Source organism: Aptenodytes patagonicus, chromosome 1, assembly GCF_965638725.1.
Source record: "Aptenodytes patagonicus chromosome 1, bAptPat1.pri.cur, whole genome shotgun sequence".
NCBI lineage: Eukaryota > Metazoa > Chordata > Aves > Sphenisciformes > Spheniscidae > Aptenodytes > Aptenodytes patagonicus.
In genome coordinates, this window is record NC_134949.1 from 125,687,281 (window position 1) to 125,711,514 (window position 24,234).

Here is a 24,234-nt window from a genome sequence, read left to right on the forward strand (position 1 = left end):
GGCACTGGAAGGCAGCATTTTGAGTGCAGAAAAGAGTGGCTCCAGCCATCAAAGTGAAAACGCCCGCATAGCCCTCCTACTACAGAAACCTGTAGCGATGTAGAAGAATACATGGAAACAAAGAACAGGGGGATGACACTAATTAATGACAGCCAACTGACTTGTACAGTAATCAGAAAACTAAATGGTGGGTGGGGTAGCGGACGGAATACCAAAGGAAGATATGATTCACGTAGATCTATGTTCTCAAATGGGGGTAGCTTAAATTAGTTACCTATACTAATACTTGGGCATCTAAGGAAAGCCACAAGACCCACAGGGGAGGAATCACCACTAAAAATAGGATGTTGTTGATTGAGTTAGCTAACTGTAGATACAGGTGTGCCATTTCCAGTACCCCAGGCTGAAAATTTGGAGCACAACGTCTTTTTTGACCACTAGATGCCACTGAACGGCTTTAATTACAGGCCTCCACGATGAAGTTGCAAAAGTCACAATGTTTTATGGGAACAATTCAGTATTTCTTTTGATGCACTTGCAGCAACATAAGCAGCATTTCAAGTAAAGGTTCCTCACATCAAAGAACAATAATTCCCAGCACGATTTAGATGCTACAAAACTAGATCATACCTGCTTCATCAGTAGTGATGGTGAGCTCATTGCTGGCCTCACTCTTGCCGATGCGATTCTTGGCATACATGCGAATGTTGTAAGTTGAGGAAGGGTGGAGGTCAATGATAGTGGCTTGGTTTAGCTGAGGGGAAACATCTTTGGTTCTCTGAACAGAATCCCAAGAGTCTATTTAATAAGAGATTAAAATAAAACAGGCAAATAAAAGATGATGATAACATCGCTAACACAAGCATGCAGCTAAACCGTGTCACAGAGTGGAATATTACCATTGCTGAATTAACCCAGGTAACACCTGCTACTACAAGCAAATCGAGTGATCGCCTTCCTTGACAGCACTCCTGACTAATCCAAGTGTGGTGCTGTGAATAATGGGATCTCAGCCCCAGGGTCACCAGCAAATCCAAGGAAATAGATACACCTTTGCCTTTTTTTGAGGGGGTGGTGAGAGCAGCAAAGATTCCTCGGCTTTGTGTGTGTGCGTGTGTGTGTACATATTGGTTTTTTACCGTTGCTACATTGGAACAACTGTGATGGGAGCTGCTGCCCCACAGGAGTCCTCACTCAGAGCAAAGGTTGGTTGTGCTCCAAAATGGGGGGAAAGGGAGTTAATAAACAGGAATGGAGGGCCCTTAGACTAGCAGAGATCAGGCAGAAAGTTTGATTCCAAATTGCAGGAGCTCAGATCACAGGTGAACAGTGAGCACGAGCACGAGCTTGGAGTACTTAGACGTGGGGCTCAGCGCCCTCCAGGACCGATGCTATTTCCCTGACTCATGTTAGGATGCAGGAGCAGTTTAATACGAGGGAAATGTAGAACCCTCTTAGCTCTTTGCATATATTTGCAAAAGGAGGAGCACATTGTTATTATTCATGCTTACTATTAATCTGCCTGCTATGTTTTTAATAAATTCTCCGGGCATATAATAGGAAAAAGGATGGAAACTGGCTAAACACAGTAACCCCTCCTTTTCATCCAAGCATTCAATTGCTGCAAACAAAATAATAGAATCTATCTCTTTAAAGCATCTTGATGTCTTTTATGACTTGCCATCCTTCATTTCTTTCTTACTGCAGGCGATGTTCCTCCTTTAACCTCTGCAGCATCCTATGGGGGATGTCACTGGAGGCTCTACAGGAGTGTTTTACAGTATGGGTCACTGTAGGCAGGATCGCAGAAAGCTCAGCAGATAAGAAAGACTAGTTTAAAAATAGAAAGCTCACTCAGATACAAAATATTTGCACATACTGTATAAATTCTTTTATATGAGCTTGCTAAAAGATGCACAAGTTGTCACAATGACATCTGCAGCTTGGCTGGTTACAGGGCCTGTTTGCTTGTCCATGTGGCTTTGTTTACCCAGAAAACATTTAGGAATCAGACATTTAAGTGCTAGCCAAATTCACTTGAATGTATTTTTCCTTGGTAACTGAGTTTGTCACAGCTTCCTCTGTAGGATACTTTCAGAAGCTGTAAAGCAGTTACCTGCAGGCAGCGCTGCTACAACTTGCTTTCAGTTTGCTGTAACTTCACAGAATTTCTTAAACTTTACAGAATTTCAACCAGCAGTTACACTCCATTGTGTTCAATGTTATACAAGCACAGAAGGGGACTCTGTCTGTTCCAGTGTACCACGCCAACAGGAAAGGAATTTAAAAGAAAAGACCTGCTTGGTATGGAGAATATGTTAAATTTCCCTTGAGGATGATGAGAATTTCTTTTAATATAGTCCTTCTGTTATCAAATTGCTTACGTTTTTACTTGGTTGTTTGAAATACTGACCTCTGAGTGGTAGGACTCTGTAGTGCATATTGGCTGCTGAAATCAAATTAGCAAATTTGAAAAATTCTTGTGACTCTTAGTAGATTAAGCAATGAGACACCATGGAGAAAGAGAGAGATGAAAACTCACAGTCTTCTGTACTTCTGAACGTAGGTTTCCAGTGTTTATTTATGACTAACGCATGGACTTCAGGAGTATATTTTGATACATGTATCCCCTTTTTGAAGGGTAAAATAAACCAACAAAACCAATCCCTCCAAACTGAGTCAGTCCAGGGAGAAATTAATCAATTTCTCGCCAAAACTGTTTTCAGTTTTGAAAAATTTAAGTGTTAATAAGAAGAAAAGAACAGTTAATATTGCTTTCTTTTGGCAAACCCTAAAAATATTTGCTTGCGTCCATGTGGTATGTAATTGAGTGAGGTATTGACTATTGGCTCTTCTGGTTTTTATTGATGTTGCAGAGTGCTCTAAAATCCGCTTGCCTAGAAAGACTGAAAAAGCACAGAAAACAAGCAGCAATGGGCTAGCAAAAAAGAAAAAAAAAAAAAAAGTTAAAAGAAAGAGTGGAATTTTTAGGTATTCTTTATTCCACTCACAAAACGTTACACCCAGGCATTTCTCAGTGTCGTATAAAATGCGCGCTGACACAATGCTCGATGAAAAATTTACGATTTTGTGAAAACCAGCAGCTTTCCACCCGTTCCTAAGATAAAGAGGGAAGCTTTGGGATTACTCTGTGGCAGACAGTTAGGGCCCATTGGCTGCGCCTCAAGGCCGATTTCGGGAAGCGGCCGCCCGCTCCCAGGCCCGGGCCGGCGCTGCCACCCGGTGGCTGCTGCCGGTGCTGCGCACAGCCGCCGCGCCCGCTTGGGCGCCCCGCTCCGCCCTTGGCAGATTTGGGGGGGGAACCCCCCAGCTCTGCGAAGGCACCTGCGTCCTGAAGGATGCCGAGTTCACACGTGAGCACAAGAAAGCGCAAAGCACAGTCCTCTCCCTTCAGGTCAGGCCTTAAGCGCAACTGATGTTCAGTTTGCCCCTCAGCTTTCCTAATGACATAAAAAAATAAAAAGGATGAGGAGAGAGGCACAAAGAAGGACCCACATACCTGTTCCTATCTGCAGACCTTTTTGTACACCTCCGATGGAAAAGTCTGATGGCGACACATCAGTGGTTTCAACGAAGGGCCGGGTCTGAGTGCCACAGGTACACTGCTGTACAGACAGGCATTGTATCTGAGCACTGACACAGCCTGAAATGCTGAGCTCCCGCTATTCAGGTTGCTCCTGCATGGCAACTGGACCCTACAGGTGCCACCTACCCATGTGACAGGCAAGTCCATGCTCCTTCTAGGGGGTAACTAATGTGTCTTTTTTGTCTGATGGCACGGCAGGGGTAGATAGGATACATGAGGGCAGCACCGTATAGGGAAGTCCATGCATGATATGTGGTCACCTGCGCGTTCTCTGAAACTGAAAGGTTCTGCACTTTTCCTTCTTGAGAAGCCTAGATGACGTGTCCTGCTGTAAACCTGTTTCTGAATCCTCAGGGTAAGCAACATAGGTGGAAAATTCTCACTAAACACAGCTGTGCAGTTTACAGCTTTACTTCGGCCTTGGCAGGATGTTCCCTGAGCTTACCATCTGGATCGTGAACGTTTTACCTAAGTTTTCTTCTGTCCCTTTAATATCTGGAAACTGTGAGAAGTTTTCTTAATTCCCTCTTCTTTGTTCTAGCTTCCCCCAACTACCCTGTGCAAGTTCTTCAGTAACCATCTTTGGTGTTTCATCTTCTTGACGGTTTAATTAATGACAAAAATCATGTGCAAGAATTCAGAAACCTGATCCTAGTTTCTCCAAATGTTCATCCTCAGATTCTAAAAAAGGATGTTTCTGTTGTTTGCAGTGACATGAAGGTAATCTGCTTTTTTTTAGGACATGACCTCCAGTATTTGTCTTCATATACAAAGAAATATTTTCTCTAACAGCAATTCTGCCACCCACTATTTTTTCTTTCTTTCAATTTTTTAACCTTTATCACTGTATTGTGTCTTGATGTTTTCATCCAATCTGATGGTGCCTCATTTGCTGTCTTGCTATTGATTTATCATGCCATATTACAGAGAGAGAATTTTGCAACGCAAGTTCCCAGCGATTATCACTTAATCTTTGCCTGCATTCTGCATTATCACTTGAAAACATTGAACTGTTAGAAAACCTAACAAAGATGTTTCAGAGCTCTGAAGTCCCTTTCCACCACTGCTTCAAAGGAAGCAGCTCAGTCTTCCTAGATGGGGTTATGCCGAGTTACAGGATTCAGCAATACAGGTGATGTTTTAGGGTGAGAAAGGAGCCTGTCAGGCAAGAATGACTTTCAAAAACTGTTCTGGAGCAGCTGGAAAGAATGGAAAAGAATCAAAAAGAAAACAAAGCCCAGAAACTTTTAGGTACACATGTCCCTTGAAGGCATCCTTGCCTAGTCTACATCTCCAAAGCTGTGATTCCTGACCACAGCCTCAGTGGGGAATTTTCACTTGCAATCTTTCAGGTACCATGCTCACCTGTACGTTAACAATTTCATTTACAAAGCCAATGCAAAAACGGTGACTGATGAGGTAGTAATGAAAGCATCACAACATTTTTGCCTAAGTAAGTAAAACACAAAGGAAATACACAATGCAGACAAATGAAGAATAGTAAAGATGATTAGTAGAATAATTAAAAAAAAATTAGCAAATTTTAAAATTTTATGCACAAGTACATTTTTACATCTCAGAACTAAAGGGAGAAGACTATAAATGTACTATAGTTGCTTTGATGAATGGAGTGTTTCACCGATAAGCACACATAGAGCATTCCTATTAGTGGACTACGTCCCCTTACAAACAGTGCAACAAACTCCAACATAAAATAGTACAATATAATTTCTCAGTGTCTTTTTAATTGTACTTGAAATATGAAAACATTGTTCCATTGCAATTTCCTTTCTAATCCCTTCTCAAATCATGACTCAGGGACAGTGCTTAACAATGTGCCTAATTTTAAGTGTGATTTTAGATTACAAACACAGTTCCAATGCACCTTGAATGTTTTTAGATTTCAATAGACAGTGAATATTTTGGGGGCTTAATACATACAGGAAGAGGGATATTTTCCTGACTTAGGGGGTTGCATTGGTTTTTTTTAACTACTCACCTCATTCATCTTGCTAGACATTCATTGATGTGACTGCATGGTGACCTAGCAGAAAGGTATCTGCTCACATTGGCCTGCCAGTATGTGCCACTGATCTTATCCTTTAGAGTATTTCCAGTATGTTGCTGAAAACTCTGCATGGTCCTTCAGCAAACTACCACACAGCTTTCTTCGTCTAGAAATTCTCATAACTACCCTTTTTCACCGCCAACTTTCCAGGGAAGATGCCATGTACTCATATATCAATAGAAAATAACTTCTAAAAATCAGCACTACAGGAAAAGATAATTTGTAAAGGCAGGTATTTTTTCTATAGGAAAAAACAGAAAATGAAAAGAAAAAAAAATCCAAATGGAGAAAAGATAAGAACAGGGACCAAGAATCAGCTAGGAAAACCATCGTATCAGCTATCACCTAGAATGGCTTGTTTTACAACAAAAAATTTTCCTCTTACATGTAGGTTTCTCTGGTAAAAGGGAAAAGCAGCAATTACTAAACTTAACGTCCTTACCTCAGAAAAAAGAGACAACAAATGAAGATAAATCTTACTGGGGAAGATCAAATAAACCACGGTAAAAATTTCCATCAGGCAGTTTCAATTTATGAATTCTCTTTTATGATACAAATTCAGTGATGAATGACTAGCGATGGGGATTACTTCAGAGGAAGAGTATTTCTTACCCGACTTGTTCTTGCACTCGATATCATAGCCAGTGATTGGGCTGTTCCCATCAAATCCCATGGTCCATCTGAGGGCAATACTGCGCGCTCTCACCTCTCGGATTTCTATTTCAGGGGGGTCGGGGGGCTCTGAGTAAACACACACACACAGTTTTAGTCAGAAGAAAGCCCGTATTCTTAACAAGATAACATTAATGAGTGTGGCACTGGCATAGCTTACTGGTGGTAAGCTCTCATGGCATTTTCTCCAGTCACTCATTAGTACCTTCAGCCAGTTAATCCCCTGCTGAAGAATACTCAACAGAGGGAAGAAAAGTCGCTTTTCAACTAGGAGTCACTGATGTAATCTTGAATACTGACTTTTGTTTAACCTTCTTATATGCAACATGGAGTTGCATTTCCTTAAAAGCACTCCAGATTGGACTACTCATGCTAGAAAAGATTTTTGCCTAGAACACCATGTTTCACTGATATTTCTACAGTTTTTACACAAAAGGTGATGGTAGAAATATGAATACTAAACTTAAAAGTGCTAGATTTGGTGGGGGGAGGGAGTAAAATTTCTATCTCTTTGAATATGTTTAAAAGTCTTAATTTAATAACAGAATAATTTGATAACAGTATAAAATTACACTAAAGTCTCTTTCTGCCTCTAGAGTTAAGGATGTAAATAAGCTGCATTTATACTCATTCTAATGCCCCTTTAAATTGTCACAGCAGTTTAAATGAGCAGTGGTGTAACTGAGAACCTGTCCCCAAACTCCACCTGAGTTTTTTGACAGGGCTGCCTTAGGCATTCACTGAAATCTGCTGTTACTTGAAATCAGGAGTGGGGAGAAAGAAAGTTGCAAGTCCTAGAAATTTGTTGTGTGCATGCTCAAAGGCATACAAGCACAGGAACAAGCATCGCACAGAAATAAGCAGTGGCCAGTGGCTGAGTCCTGCCCGTGCTCTGCATCTCAAATACTATCACCTCGGCCACTCCAGGACCTGCTGCTCTCTGCCTGAGTGGAACCCTGCGGGAGGGGAACCCCAGCCCCAGGCAACATAGGTTCCTAGAGTTTGCGTTGTGCAAACTGATTACAATTTATTTTGACTGATTAAACTTGAAATATTTTGTTTAAAGATCCACAGTAGGTTTAACATTTCTCTAGAGAGAAAGTCAGATCACTTTTGCTTTATTTCAGACTTGGGTTTTAAGCACATTTGTTCTTTAGAAACAAATGCAACCCTCTTCCCCCAAAAAGTCACCCCTTCATATCCACTGTCCCTACTGAAGATGATAGTTTTAAGTATCTTTAATAGATTGCCAGCTGGTGTATTTAAGAAAAATTCTCCTTATTAATTTGTACAGATCTAGAAAGACTCGAGCTTATCCTTTATTTTGATTTAATCTGTGATGCTGGAAAATGAAAGACTAAGAATCTTAATGCGGCTCCTCATTTCTTTGACAATGAGGACTACATTTAATTAGGAATCAGAGCCTCCCTCCCCCAACAGATTTCTGAGGATGGCATACACTTACTGTACTACAATAGCTGTGTTTTTTTCCTTATGTTGTCCTCTTCCTACCTTGCACAGTGAGCTGAATTATTCCACGATCCTCCCCATAAGAATTGATGGCATGGCAGGAAAAGAAGCCAGAATCTTCACGCACAGTTGGCAAAATCTATAGGTGGTTTGAAAAGAAGTGATTGATTGAACAGCACGCAGAGAAAATAAACCAACAGCTTTTCTGTATGGTGCAAGAAAAATTGTACAAACTGTTTTACTTGACAGTAGTAAATAGATATTGCATGTTATACACATACATACATAGGCATAGTAAAGCATCCAAAATACTGAGACTTATCAAAACTAGCAACACCTGGGCCAAGGAAGCAGGCTATCAGATCTACATGTGTAGTCAGGAGTTGGAGCACTACCTATTCATGTAGCTTCTCATTAGGAGGCTTGTTTCCAGTTACTCATAAGTTTGCCAAGTATTTAACAGTTGGCTGAAATTTTCCATACAAAATGGTGCCTCCTGCTGCCTCCAATTTTTTCCAGTTATTTCTGAAAGTAACTCAAGTGGCTGAAGTCTGTGTGGAGGAAATAAAGGTTCAAACACTGGTGGTGAACCGTGTAGTATTCAGCATGGTGTCTCATAATAAAATTTGGGTGGTCTTTCTTTTCAATTTGTTATTTAATAACATAGAAAGTTATACATCATCTTTAAGTACATGATCATAATGGTATTTTTCTACAGGACCACTGCTTCATTCAGTGTACAATAGGGAGAGGATTTTTTTAAATGAGCAGATATTCCAAATACCGTTTTCTTCTCATTGTTCAGTGTGCTGCTCCACACTTTATTTACTGCACACAGTTCAAACTGTGCCCTGAAGACAGACTTATTCATTTTCTCTTAGCCTTTTCCGTGGCATTCACCTATGCAATACCCATTTCAGAAACATGAGTGAATTTATTTTCATAAACTGTGACATCATGAAGAGTATTACCACCATTTCCTGTGGGGAATTAAGGAACCAGACTTAAGACAATGTTTGTGGCTGCTTGACAAGTTGCCACATATTAGCTGAGCCGTGATAACTCCACGTGCTCTTTATTCCTCAGCAAAGCCAAGGTAATATGAGCACAACTCTCCTTCACCACTGGTTAAGATAAATGGATTAATTTCCAACTCGATACAAGGGTATTGGAGAGTCATCATCTTAGATGTGGTAACTTGTCAAGCTGTGTTAAGTTGCACGTGTGGCTGAACTTTAAGATAGGAAAACAAAATTTTTCAGAGCCCAATTTGATACATCTAGGGCCTTCTTTTCCCCCCCTCAGAGTCCTTAGCAATAAATAGCATTTCATGTGTTCATAACAGCTTCCATTGAGTTAAGCTGCAGCTATGAGGGCTTAGTACTTCTGCAAATCAGACCCCAAGGGCTCAAGGCAAGTACCTAGAAAACAAAGAACACACAATTATTGGCCACCTGTGAAAAGTTTGGTTTCAATGATCAGCCTTGCATCACACAGTGTCTTTCATTACTCAACCCTAATTCAACTCCAGAGAAAATCCAAGTCATGCCTGACTGAGGCAGGGGTCCTGCAGAAAGAATAAAAGCTGAGTATACACCTAAAGATCACATCATCATGCACACATGCAAAAGCACTGAGTTAAAAGCTTCAGAGACAACCTTAATCCTGACATTTTCTATTTTGGGGGTATTTTATCTTTCAGAAGTCAAAGGGTTTGTATGTAACATACATATGGATGTAGAACGCCACTACCGTACACAACTGCTTCAGAAGAGAATTCTCCAAGCAGGTCTCCAGCCTTCCAAAAAGAAGTTTTGTTGTGCATCCAGGCATTATCTTATTAAAGTCAATAAGACAAATGAGGGCAGAGAGGTCTAGGGGTCTATCCTATAATTAAATATTATTTGTAACAGAAATATACTAATAGGAACAAAGTCACACATAGAACTTATTCTTCCTCATAGAAATCAATGACAAAGCTCCCTCACAGAGACCAAAACCAGATTTTTACTGGATATCATCCAACACAGTTTTTGGCTAGTAAAGAAAGAGATATACCTTCAGAGTTACACTGGAATATAGACAATCACCAGAGAGCTGGAGAACTATTTCCTTGGTAAAAATGTTTTTAAGAATGCGACTGAAAAATGGAAAATCAAGATTTTTGACTGAGAATCTATATGATTTTTTTTAAAAATTCTTTCAGATTTCGTAAAGGTACATGTAAAAATATAAAGGAATGGACTGATAACTTGCTCATGTTGGTAAATTTTAGATTTGAGTGGAAAAAGCTGTATCCTGGTATATTGAGGGCAAGGTCATAGCCCCACCTGTTGTAGGTGACACCAAAACAGCAGGAGTTTCCTGTGCTTCCATGGCATCTTTGGGAAACTTAAGTCCCCAAAACAGCAGTGCCACTCATGTAGCCCCTCAATCTAACCCAGGTTAGCCACTTAGGAGTTAATGGAGTCCCACATACTGATTTTTCAGGCAAGTCGAGATGCATGGTTCCCACACCACCAGGCAGCTGCCTGTCAGAAGCAGAAGTGAAGATGCAGACTATGACCATTTGCTAGGTGGTTTGGTGACTTCTTCTACTGTGTACAGTAAGTGCCAAATACTAGTGGCAGCAGTAGATATACTACTTAAGTATCTACATGTGCCTTTTCCTTCCGTCCCACAAGCCCCAAAAAGTGAAAGGGAGGGAGAAAAAGTACTTTAAAAAGACAGCATTTTTATCTCAAAACAGCTTAATGATTTTGGTGAAGGTAAGCTTGACACACAGAGCTAGGGGTCAGATAGTCACTCAGCGCTTATCAGCAGTGTACTCAAAACTAAGCCGTGCCGCCAGCCCAGGAATGGCAGGCTAAGGCATGAGCCACATTGCTCCTGAGACAGAAAGGACGGGGGGCTGCGAGCCAGGCTCACTCTCTTGTTGCCTCTGGAGCATGGGAAGATGGAGACTAATTTTTCTGAGGGATGGGATGCAGAAGTTTCCTCTACCTCCTCTTGCTGCCAGCTCTCCAGGGCTGCGCCACGGGTGGAGTGAGTGGTGGCGCTTTGACCTTGTAGGGCAGAGGTAGCTGTGCATCCCTATCAAAACCAAATCAGGCAACACTCTCACACATGTAGATGAGTCGTGGGTCACTTTGTTTTCTTACCTGCAGAGTGGAGATCACTTCATCTCCAACTTCCTTGGTAGAAACAAGGTAACGGGACATTTCAGGGTTAATGATTCGGTCTTCTTTTTCCCAGCGGACTATGATGGGTTTCTCTCCATGTGCTGTGCAGCTCATCTCCTTCTTTTGACCTTGCGTTGCCAAGGTGGTATTTGGATAGGAAGTTATCATAGCTGGAACTAAAAACAGACAAAACAAAAAAAGATCGTTCTTCAGTAAGCTGACTAGTCTGATGATACAGGGTTGGCCCTTCAATTTGGGTTTCATTCAGCTTGTCCATATTTGACCAGATGTCCAAAAATGTGAGAAATTATTTTACTTTCATTCCTGTGTAAGAGAATTTTTTTAAGATTGAAGATGGGCCTCAAAGGGAACTTAGCAGAGAAGAGCTGGGACTGGACAGTGGGGCTGTAGAGACAAGAAGATGCGAATCCAAAGGAAGCCTGGCTCCATTTGTTTTGCTGCTCACAGGACAACTTGTAACATAGTTAAAATATTCACAGTACATAAAGTAAGTAATAAGCATTCAGATATGGGGACAATAAAGAACTGATAAAAATTTTTAATTCCTTCTGATGAGCTACTGTTTTATTTGCTGACAGATATATGCTCTACAATTTTGTATGGCAGTAATGACCTATCAAAATGAGGACTCAATTAAACCAGGAGCTGTACAAAATTAAAAGAAAGGCTCTGCACCAAAGAGCTTACAGTCCATGTATGTGCTGAGTGCATAGTTAAACTGTACTGAACTGGAAGTATAATTAAACTGACAATAAACCTAGCTAGATTTGAGTTTTTATTGTATTCAGAAGATATTTGCAGAACAGTTTGGACATAATTGTCAACTTCATTAAACATTCAGGACTTTAAAAAAATTTAATGCTGAAAAAAGTACTCTCTTGCTAGCAAGAATAGGCTTAAACCCCAAGTATTTTCACATTTTGGAATAAAAATTTTCTGGAAATAAGAAGAAAAAATCCCCAGTGTTTTACTCCAAACCCCTCAAAACATGCCATTTTTCAAACAGGATGGTCTCTTTGGTGTCCTCAGTAGCCTGTCCTTTCCTTCCCATATTATTTGTCTATTAATGAATAGCACCTGGGCATTTGTGAGTAGGAAGAATCAAAGCCCATGAGTCTATCTTTCAGTTCTGGCTCTTTCCCTGCTTGGGAGAAGCTGGAAAGCCTTGGACAGCACATGGGATTGCTCTCCTCTGGACGAATTTGTCCACTCCTTTCAAAGCATATGAGGTGGCAGGAAAGAGTCCCTTCTCTAAGCTCTTGCATGCCAGGGCTGCCTCCTGCAATAGCCCCACTCTCCTTGTTTTTATGCATAAACACTTGCCTCTTCTTATCAGAACAACTCACTCATTCCATCTGAACTTCTCTGGGTCTCTATTTTAAGAAGATGACATCGGCACAAGACCTGATTTGAGGCCTCCCCGGTCTTTCCTCCTGCATAGATTGCATCTATTGCTACCGGACAGCAAAAAAAAATCCTTATTTAAATGAATTACTATAATTGCTAGTTGAAATGTTAATGCTTGGTGGCATGACCTTTTCACATGCCAAAGCTGTTGATGCTTGGATATGACAATATGTCAGGATGCAGCCCTTTCTGTTCAAAGGCTTCCTGAACCAAAACAAACCAATTTGAAAATTAACAGGGCTGTGGAGCTGTGGGTTAGAGTTATGAATGGGATCTAATTATAGGAAGAACTCTTGGAAGGATCTTGTGTGACACATGAGGCTCTTTAGGCACTGATATGCATTAGTGATGAAGTATGTCTAGTTTAACTGTTTGGATATTAGGTACCGATTAGTTTTGTCAAAGAGGAGCATTCAAAGAGAAGAAATGATGAATAATCAGAATAGAAAATTAGGACGAGTCTGAGTCCGTCTTCCAAAGAATGAAAATAGCTTCAGTTTTATCTGGCGTCTGTCCAAGTACTAGCACCCACAAGGAGGTTACTTTCAGAAGGTCACTTTCTGTGGCCATCTGCTTGTTGCTTCCAAACACAGAAGCTATCGTCCTAGGCCTATGCTAGCCTATGCACTTGAACATACCTGCCCTCATCTGCAACACCTGAAATAGACCAATATATCCTTTTATGCATTTTGTTCATCAATAAGAGACCCAATTCAAATGAGTGGCAGGCTATTAAGGAGTCCACATTACCATTATTAACTTGTGCCACCGCCTTTCTTCCTTCCATAATCTCCCAAGCCCCCCAGGTGTCCTTTCCTTCTTCATTTGCCACACCTCTCCACATCTATCTCTTCTGCCCTCAACACAGCACACTCCAGTCCCGTTCACCTCTCCCCTTCCCGCTGCAGCCTCCTCAGGTTCTCACATGTTCACTAACCCCTACAGCAATGTTTTCCTCCTCCAACCTGATTTCCCATCCCTAATTAAATCATGCCAACTTCCCAAGTCACTTAAGTGATTTTCTCTACAGCTGCAGTCCTCCTTCACATCGTTATCTCCTACTTTGAGTTTCTCTGGTGGTGGAGAGAGCATGCGCTTAGCCCACCCAGGAGCTGAGGGGTGGTGTGTGTCTCCCCACAAGGTACCTGAGCTCCCAGGGTGCCTGTGTCCCCGGGCGGGAGGGCTCAGCATTCGGAACAGGTGAGCCTCGCACTGGCAGGTCTACCCTCCTCCTGCTTCACAGGTAGGAGCACACAGTGTGCACCCATAGAAAACAGGACGTTTGGATTTGGATTTAAATCCCACGGACCTTGAGTAGCCTGTCTCAGAGACTCCTTCCTCACTTTCAGGTCTCCTAAACTGTTGTCTACCAAGAGTTCCCTGACGGGTGACAGTGCCAAACCAAACACCGCAACTATCTTACCTGCTTTTTAAAAAAACAGAGGCTAGCTTATGAAGCTCAAATTTTTTTTCCAAGAAACTTTCTTAATAAGAGCAGCATAAAAACATGTAAAGAAAGATGACTTTATTCCTCAGATACAGCTTTATCCCTGCTTATCCTTCCCTTCCTCTCACATAATCTTTCACATGGATTCCTTATTGACATAGCAATGCCTCACAGCTAAATATTTCCCCTTCCTCCAAAGCTGATTTTTTACTCTTCACAATTTATCTCCAATGATCCTAAACCATAAGCTCTTCTTTTTATCTTCCTCTATGTCAAAAGATTTCTGGTAACAAAGCCACATTCCCAAGGATATTTTAGGCAATGTATTTCATCATCCTCCAACTATCTTTAATCAAATTACTGACGCAAATAACTGAGATAAATATGCTGGCTCTTTACTGACAAAATAATCTAGAAAACTGTAAATAAGCAAACTAAATCGGTACTATATATGCGTAAGATATTCTCTCAGGATGTCTTAAAAAAAAGTGAAGGCACTTAGAAATACATCAAGATGACTCAGATGACATATTAAGTGTGTGTATCCTTTATACCTCTTCAAATATACATTATATGCACACACATATGTTGATATGTATTTATATAAGAGAATTTTGGAAGGGAAGGGCATGTTGCTGGGCATGTTCAAGGAATGCATAGCGTCATGTTCCAGGACTTTGGAGTAGGCTTCCCTATGGGACAAATTAATCCAATTCTCTCTCCTCTGGGGTTCTCCACGACATGCCATGTGGTGCTGGGCATTGTTAAAAGTTTACTGGTCAAAATTGGACAAAATAGAAGCTACAGTTCATAGATTATGGCAATTTCCATTTTCAAGGTATGCATATTGCTGCCAGCAACATTAATCTAGGAGATTTCTCTGTTTAAAATTGGGCTTCAGGTTGGGAAGCTGATTTGTTTATTCCTTTTCCCAGGCCAACCCATTGATTTCCCCTTTCTTCACGGCAACCCAGTAAGGAGTAATATCATTGCTTTATAGTATTAGCAACTTCATCATTAAAAATCAAAGTGCAAAATTCAGTAATCGAGGTTACTCTTAAGAATCATGGAACTGGCTCAGACAAAACAAGAACCTTTTGTCCCACTCTTGAAGAAAACTGAACCTGGACCTTTCCTAAAATTCAGTAAAAATTACTTAATCTGACTCTCTTTTCTCTGCTACTGCTGAGTGTTTCATCAGGAACTGCATGCAAATAAAAATGAAAACATTTAATTACCTTGAAAAGACTAGTCTAATTATCCGGAATAAGGAGGCTATAGTAAGTTAGGTGAAACTTGAACAAAGTAACAGAAACTTTTTGATCCTTTTAGAATAAACCTTCACGAATTACTAGAAAACTGAAATTCACATTCATTTTAAAAACTATGTAGGGAGCGGCGGGGAGAGAATAACTATTTTTTCTCTCTTTTAGCTCATAGATGGAAATAGCCACGTGGGAAGAAAGCAAATTAAAAGGCTGCCTATCATTTGATTTGTAATTAAACACTAAATATCCTTGTAGCATCCTTAAATGATTCTAAGACTGACTGAAGTTCTCAGTGTGTTTAAGAACTATCACTATCTGTAGTCTCAAAATGGTATTTTTCTAGCAACCTGGCTGTGGTAAGAAGAGAGGAATACAACACAGCCAACACCACAATCAATGGGGAGATGCCATGTGACATTGTACAATGTGTTTTGAGCTGTATTGAAAGTTAGATTGCTGATCATAGCCAAACATTAATGCAGATTCAAGTTGCTCTTGAGAAAGAGGGTGGAAAAGATGCAGCAGATGATAAACAAATCTAATGATATAATGATCTGGAGATAACTGAACACAGTGAGAAATTGAGAGCGTGCTCAGTAACAGACATGTCCTGGACCCTGTCAGTGATGTGACTCCTGGCATACCAACATGTCTCACCATGTCTTCACTTCTCTTGGTCTGAAGATCTCTGCTTTGGTAGAGCATGCTCGAACTGGCCAGTTTGGGGAAATGTCTGTCACCATAGTGGGATTCATCTTGCAAGCATCTATGCAAAGCTAGGCATCGTAGACTTCCTCCATGGAAAGAAAGATACTTACAGAGTGCTGTTCATCTAACCAGATGAACTGTGCCCTCAAAAGCCTCTTCTTTACACTGATCATTCAGGAGCCTGCAATGCCTTGCTCAGTCGCAGAGATGTGCACACTAGTGCTGTAATGAGGGAAGATGAATACCAAATGTTTTTCTTGTACAGCTTCTAGAACAGAGGACTATAGCCCTTTGATGCAGTTTAAACAACCTTGGGTAAAAATAACATCGTGAATGAGGATAGGAGTTATGATAAGAGAAAACTGAATTAAAGTTGAAATGAATATCTATTGAAAAAATGAATTAGAATTCCAATTTAACATTTAAGCCAAATTCAGCATGTCCTTTCATGCTGGTCAGCCACAGTGAGAATACTCTTCTGTCCATGACAAATGAGATTTTTCTACCTCAAAAACAAATTCCCTCTTCCTCAATCCACTTTTGCTGAGATAAAGAAAGGCCATGCAAATACATTACTTACATTTAAGGGAGACTAGCTCTCACACTATAATTAGTTGATTTCTATTTGTTAATTTATTTCCAAATTTAGTAGACTTCCAGGAGTCAGTGAGTGCATTGCTAAAATTCTTCTCTTAACTTTAATTTTCCCTTTCTGATAAATGACATTTTTGCTTACTTAAGTAGCATCTCTCCAGAATTCAAATGGTGTCCTGAATCTAGCAGATAATTTTAAATCAATGGGACTGCTCAAATACTTCAATTTAAGCACACAGTTTCTTGGTAAAACTGTGATATCTCCAGCAGGTGAAAATAATGCTCTTAGTCCTCATCCTCAAGAGATGTCCAAGACTGGAAAAAAACCTGCATGTCTCAAAGGGCGAAAGAAATATGTTAACACAAAAATAAGCATCCCATTTTTATGGATACAAGTTATTTTCACAAAAATAATGGACATATAATTAATGACAATTATTTTCTACCAATATTCACTGATTTTGAAAATGAACTTCATGTTTGTGACCTACTCATGTTCATCTGTTGTGAACCTCCTCAGAGACAAGTTCTTTTAGGATAAATATTTTAAAAATTCAATTTAAAATATTTAAATATTTCACAAAAGTGAATTTTTAATGCAATATTTTACTATATTGCTTGGAGTTAGTAAAGAATTTGTTGTGTAAACAATGCAACTCTCAGATAGAAACAATACTGGGTGAATAATGTAACTAATCAATATGGCATGAATTTCAAATTCAAAAAGCAAATGTTTTGATATTAATTGCCGCTGAGGTTCCAGACTAGGAAAAATAATTTCAAACACATAAACATGAGAAATTTGAGGAGAGAAGTAAAAATCTGATGAATTAATATGACAAACTGAATTATTTATTCAGCTTTAGTTTCATGAGTCTATGGTGTATATGAAATATATTCAGAAAATTTATTGATAAATGTATTCCTGAAAATATTTTTGAAACAAAGCAAAACAAATCAGATTACCTTCTACCCCCAACCTGCCCTAAAAGGAGGGCTAGTAGCTTTTTGTACACTTCCATTATTAACTGTTAGATGAACAGATTTTTGGACAATAGTGTGACGGATGCACTCGACCCCTTAACCAAACTAGCGGTAGTTTGGTACAGGCTCCAAAGGAGGTAAAGGCCTGAGCCGTAGCCAGGCCAAGAACTCCTCTAGTTCCAACCTGTTCTCTGAAAACCCACAAAGGAGCAAAGTGACACAGTAAGCATCGATGCATACAAGCTTGGAACACTGATCATGCGATTAACACATGAATAGCAGGTGACTTTTCCAAGACTCATTTATCAAGGAACAAAGAAAGTTGTGGGTACAAGGAGTCTCATGCATACCTTTCCCATTGCATGTAATTTAACTACAAGCCAACCACTTTATTCCATAAATATGACAGCCTAAGTGAGCCTTCTTTGAGCTCTCCCTGCCAGGCAGCGTGGCTGCATGGTGGTGATCTCCCCTTGAGCTGGGGCACCTCTCAAGGTTGCTCCTCGAGGCAGAGAGACCTTTTACCAGCAGCAGATCTTTGGTAAGTGACCGATATCGTGCATAACCTTGTAGTATGGTAACTTTGATTTTGACTTGGTAGTTTTGAATCAGTTCTAATGATTGTGCGGCACGGTAATAGGGTGAACCTTGCCATCGAACTTTGTTAAGTCTCACTTTTACAACATCATTAAAACACTTTTGCTAATACCTTTAACAATGGTTCTTTAAGCCATCTAAATCACCCATTCACGACAAATAAGCAAGAGCTTCATAAGCAGTTCTATTAGCGAAATATTTTTCTGACAAAACAGTATGAAAAACAGTACCACCCTGGAAAAAGAGACTGTGCACAGCAGAAACTGCATCTTTATGTTTCTATTTAGTGAAGAGTGACGTCCAGGAGAATTCTGATATATAAATAATAGAGAGAAATTAAACACAGACGTGACCAGTCCATGTCCCAACTACCTAAGTTTGCATTACAAATCCCATAGCAAAACAAGAGACTCAGGGATATGTAAAAACTGCATTATTAGGATATTAGGACATCCATACAAGGTAATCTTTGAAAAAAATTCTGAAAAGAAATAAATCGCTGAATGGGAATGAATAAGGATTCTGTACACCCTAAAATACCATTTCAGCTAGCTATTCCGCTGATATAAATGAAGTTACTTTGATTATAAGTATTATTCAAACATGTGTTTCCAAGATAGAACAGGCCTTGTTTGATGCTAAGCTTTAATAAGAATGACAATGATGTCTTGAGTACTTGGCAGCTTCATCGGCGCCTCGTGATCTGATTGAATATGTCAGGGTAAAGGCTGTGAACGTTTAGGGTTCATATCTTATTCACTCAGAAGTGGTTTCAGGTCACATTATAGGAAAAGAAGTTGATTTATTTTGCATGACAACTATGAATTTTAACCAAAAGACACATTAATAAAATAAAAAAAGTCTTTCCTCTCAAATGGCAAAGGCAATTTTTTCCTCTTCCTGAGGTCTTTTCTTGCATTAGTTTTATGTTTGTACAGTGCAAACTGCTGTCTTCAAACGGTACACACGAGACCAGCAGCTGCTTATATTTCTCTGTCTTTCCTTTGACTTTGACATGGTTCTGAAATGAATGTGACTTTCTTTTGCTTTGCCATGCAGCTTCAATTCCCATTTTGTCTAACTGCACTTCCTAATAACCAAGAGAAAGAAAATGGGAAATGATAAGCTGACAGCTTTGCCCCCTGCAGTCAGTTATCGTAAAAGCCTGTGGAAATTTGTGACAAACTACAGTAACCCACATGAGGCACTGGAAAATCAGTTTCATCAAAGCTTGGCTAATTGTCAAAACAAAAATAAGTGATCAAAGACTATAAAAAGTTACATTAGCATGTATATGATTGTGATTTATGAAGACTTAGACAAAGACCATCTTCCTTCACAAGAAATTAATGCACAATGTTAGTGTTACCATCATTGCCATTGTTGAAAAGTATGGATGCCTAAAAATTAGTATCAGAAACATGTATCTGTTAAGTATAAATTTCTTTGGCCACTTTCTATTCCAAATCAATTATGATCTTTCATCACCCTGTATAAAAGTCAGGCTGGAAAGAGCAGGAATGTTAAATACTTAAAACTAGCGATATATAATTTTAGATAACTTCTCCAATGCTTTGATCATAAATTGAATTCAGTCTGTCATCAAGATAGCATCAAGTTTTAATGTTAAATGAGAGGGTTATCATAATTGTAAAGTACAACGCTCTAATTTTTTGTGACTTACTGAATGCAAATCAGTAAAAACAGAGGCTAAAATGGCATGGAAGAGTGCTCATTTTCTTACAACTTGTTACGCTTTAAACTTTCCATTTGTGCCCTTTCATTAAAAATACCCAAACAGTTTACAGGTTTAAAAGAAAAAAAAAGGCAGAAAGTCACTGGAAAACACAAGCTTTAATCAGGATATATTTTATGACCTAGCAATTCCCATGGGTCTTTTAGATTTTGGAGGCTGTGAAGTGACATGTGTAAACGTCTCTCCCAGGGGAAGAGAAGCAAGCACTAATTGAGGTATTGACGGGTTTAAATGAAGCAGAAACACAGTAAGAAACTCTGGCTACAACAAAAATGAGTATTGGTGAGTAGTGCATGCTGGGACATTAATGGTTTTCATTCACTGCTCATTCATGCAAGTAAGTATACTTTTAAGCACGGTGGTTTGGGTCTATAGCAGCGCAGTTCTGAGCTAAAAAGCCATGAAATACTATCTGCTGATGTATAAGACAGCTCTGATAGAACTAGTCTCATCTAGCCTTTCAGAGTGAATTATATTTTTATTGTCTAGATAGATGCAAATAGACCAATAGCATCTGATACTCTGATGATGGGGACAGAACTCAAATGTATTAAAATCAGCAAGATACAACTCTCTATATATTTATGTAGGCATTCTCTATATAGGTACGTTAACACAAACAATATAAATATGCATATATATTCTGCATATTAATACTAACAGAAAGGCGTTATTGCATTGTATATATACACAAAAGCATTCACCTGTGCATGGAGGTAGAGCACGTTCACAGAACCAGTCAGTGGCATTCATCTCAAGTTTACTTCAGGTGGCTAAAAATTAGTCATCCAAGCCTTCAGCTAGTCAAATGAGGACTTCTTCTGTAGCAGTCCTTGGGGAGAAACAAGACCTTCCAGAGGGCCATTCATCTTGCCTTAAAGATGATGAATCACTTCTTATTGATGATAAAGAGGAGCTCAGGGTGAGCTGCTTAGACTTTTACAACCAATGTTTAGAAGTCTAGCTTAAAATCAGATGAATCCAGTGCTAAGGGTCTAATCTTAAATTCTACATTCTCTTAACTGAGGAGATTCAGGATGTCAATAAATGCTACTATCTCAGGAAAGACAGGAAAGGAGATTCAGCTGGGGAGAATAAGATCCTAATAAAAAGCTCTGAAGACATTTATTTTAATGGACATCAATCTGGTTTCTCCAGTCAAAATTCTAATATCTGCCCCTTGTCATGGAGACTATGTGGGGATGGTTTTGGGAATGGCCTGACCATCTATGGAGTATTAGCTCTGCTTGTTGCTGAAAAACAACAAACTTGATTCCTAATCTGTTCTATCTTTTATTTTCCACTACGAGGTCTGTTTTCTACTTTGCTCAGCATGTAAGCAGCTTCTGCAGGGAAAACAGATCTCTTAAGTTGGTCAGTAAAAGGAGAACTTTTCTAGAAGAGCAGGGAACCATCTCAAAGGCTGCACAGTCTGGGAAAATCTGGTAGGTACACAGCACTATACTAGCTACTAGGATGAAAATTAACTCTATCCCAGCCGAAACCATGACAGTAACTTGTGTACTTAACAATTTTTTTAATATATGTCTTATGGAAGGAGGGAAATACTAGTAAAGAAAAGCAAAGAAGGCTTAGATAAACACAATATTTATAAAGTAAAGATATTCAGTATAATACTTCTGAGAATTATATTTATCCATAAATAAGCAGTGGCTCTTACAGCAGAAAATCAGAAAGGAAAATTCTCACTACTTTGATTAAATCTAAAATTAGAACCCCCCTTGGGGATTTTTTTGTACCTTTTACATGTCATTGCAGTGTTTTATCAAATCTAAAGGCTAGGCCTTTCCACTGAGTATTTTGGGAGTATTACACTGAACAATTAATAAAGCTTCCAGACAAAAGCAATGGCTGACTATTTGGCTCCAATACCCAAATGCCTAAGGCCAGAGGAAGCAGACCGTAATTTGAACCAGGGTTATGGTTATTTTGGCTTATTCAAAGCAGCCAATATGCTCATCCAGCTGTGAGCCAGAGAACAGCTGAAAAGGAGTTTTAAAGCCAAATTTTACACTACTGTTCCTGATGTTGACAGTGTCCTGCTATATAACTGGGGTTCTCCTATATAACTGGGGTCAAGGTGTGTGTGTTTGTGCTTGCATGCCTGCATATACACGTGTGTGCGAGTGAATAAGAGAGGAAAAAAAAAAAATGTTTTCCATGGAGTCAAATAAGGAGAATTATTTCATTACCTGAAAAAGAAGACAAAGCAACCCTCATCGCCTTCTTCCCTTGACCTTCAGCTGTCCTGTGGATTTCTCTTTTCAATACACTCTTAAAAAAATGTTTCTATTTCTCTGGAGACCATTTTTACCCCTCAGCCAAGGAAAGGCATCATAAATACTAGTGTTTCAGGCAGGAGTAAATTATAGCCATCCATCTCATGAACAAAGCACGTGGCACAGGGCTGCAGGTCTCTTTCCTCCACAGTACCTCCCCCCAGCATGAATGTTATAAGGAGTTCAAAGGACTTGGTTTATTTTTTTCCTTTAAATTGAGTTGCAAATGAATAGGAACTCCCATTCCCTTTTCCACATACAGAATGAACACCCAAAAACAGAGGCCAAAATGGCAGTGGTGATAATGTAACCACCAGCAAAGTAAGAAGGAAGCCATGCTTCTAAGCATGGTTTGACATATTGTATATGATGGATGTTGAATATGATAAATGAAGCAGCTAGTTACAGGGGCAATATGAAAATATTGTTTGATTTTTTTTTTAACCAGATTGTCAAATGTTTTTTTTTTAACCACATCCTTAAAACACACACTCTCACACAATCTGTACTTAGATCTAAACTTGCTACCTAAATTATTAAATTATCATCATACAAAGAGCTTGTCTTTAGGAAATACAGGAGTTTTAAATGCTGATTTGGTGATTCTGGGTTTTGTTTTTATTTTCTAAAATTATATTCCATTATAAAAGGAAAAATCACTTACAATAGAATATTGTGGGTTTATGCACTTTATAACAACCCTGTTAGTCACATACCCAGGGAGGTCAGGTTTTATGTTCAGGTTTTATTGGGGTGGTCTTGCTCTTTCTATGATGCATTTTAGAGTTTCTTGCAAGCTGGTAGGAAGCTTTTCAGAACCATTCTTGTTGGGACTTTGGACTGTCATTTTATTTGTCAGAGAACAGCTAATTTCTTCGACCCAAAACTTTTTATGAGAATGTGGTCTCTTTGACAAAAGGAATTGCTGAAAAGGGTTTATTAGCTCAGCATTCAATTACTGGTCAAAAGATGAGAAAACGAGACTGCAAACATTCACAGTAAGCAATATAGTCAATGATCACTGCCTATTTGAGGACACAACCTTGCATCTAAATGCCTCAGCCTCTCCCTCCCCATTTTCTGTTTCTCTAGCATGGCAAACATTTCATTGTACATACAGACTTGGGTAAGGTCAACAACACAAACATAGTAAAACAAGACAGACAGACAAGTAAAACATAGTGACAAAGGATGAGGAAAAGGAGGAAAAGGGGAAATGGCTAGCAACCTGCTCCACCACTCAGACAGACACAAGTCTATGGGGCCGGATGGGATCCACCCAAGGGTACTGAGGGAGCTGGCAGAAGTGCTCACCAAGCCACTCTCCATCATTTATCAGCGGTCCTGGTTAACGGGGGAGGTCGAATCCTACGAATCCTCCTAGATGTCTCAGGAAGATGGTAGTAAAAGCTGAACGAGGAGCTGTGGAGCTCAGAGCTTGATCCCACCCATGCTGTCAAACCACAGGCACACTCAGGGTCCTCAGCTTCCTCACAGGGGGCTGGGAAATCCTGAGACCCCCTTTTCAGCCAGAGTTTTCACCATTTTCAGATTACCTGTTGTGGAGCCAAGGAAATGTAGGGAATCCTACTTTCACAGCTGGGAGCAGGAAAGCCCTGATCGCTCCTCTCCAAGCCTGAGCCATGCACCCAGTCTACTGGGCAGCGCTGCGCTATAACCAGGGACCAACAAACCCTTTCTTTCTGTGTAGTCATAAAAAGTGAGAGGGTATCCCAAGAAATAGTGGTTAGATGTGATGCAGAGAAATTAATTTCAAAGCCTTGCTTGGCCATTCTTACATCTTGATGTCCTTACAGCCAAGTTACAACCTATAAAAAATGTTTTTACAAATATATTAATGACAAAAAGAGAGCCAAAGAGAATCTCCATCCTTTATTGGATGTGGGGGGGAACATTGTCACCGAGGATGAGGAAAAGGCTGAGGTACTTAATGCCTTCTTTGCCTCAGTCTTCAACAGGCAGACCAGTTATCCTCAGGGTACTCAGCCCCCTGAGCTGGAAGACAGGGACGGCGAGCAGGATGAACCCCCCATAATCCAAGAGGAAGCAGTTAATGACCTGCTACGCCACCTGGACGCTCACAAGTCTATGGGACCAGACGTGATCCACCTGAGAGTGCTGAGGGAGCTGGC

At 39.8% G+C, this 24,234-nt stretch overlaps 1 protein-coding gene across 2 annotated transcripts in view; it reads right to left on the minus strand.

The window, feature by feature from the left end:
• DSCAM (DS cell adhesion molecule) overlaps nucleotides 1-24,234 on the minus strand; it is a 411,800-nt gene that overhangs the window by 108,390 nt on the left and 279,176 nt on the right. For both annotated transcript variants that reach the window (XM_076354240.1, XM_076354249.1), the window contains 4 exons: nucleotides 10,979-11,175; nucleotides 7,860-7,956; nucleotides 6,288-6,416; nucleotides 631-798 (listed from right to left, as the gene is read on the minus strand). In XM_076354240.1, the coding sequence (XP_076210355.1) occupies nucleotides 631-798; nucleotides 6,288-6,416; nucleotides 7,860-7,956; nucleotides 10,979-11,175 (591 nt within the window). The remainder of the gene's footprint in view (nucleotides 1-630; nucleotides 799-6,287; nucleotides 6,417-7,859; nucleotides 7,957-10,978; nucleotides 11,176-24,234) is intronic.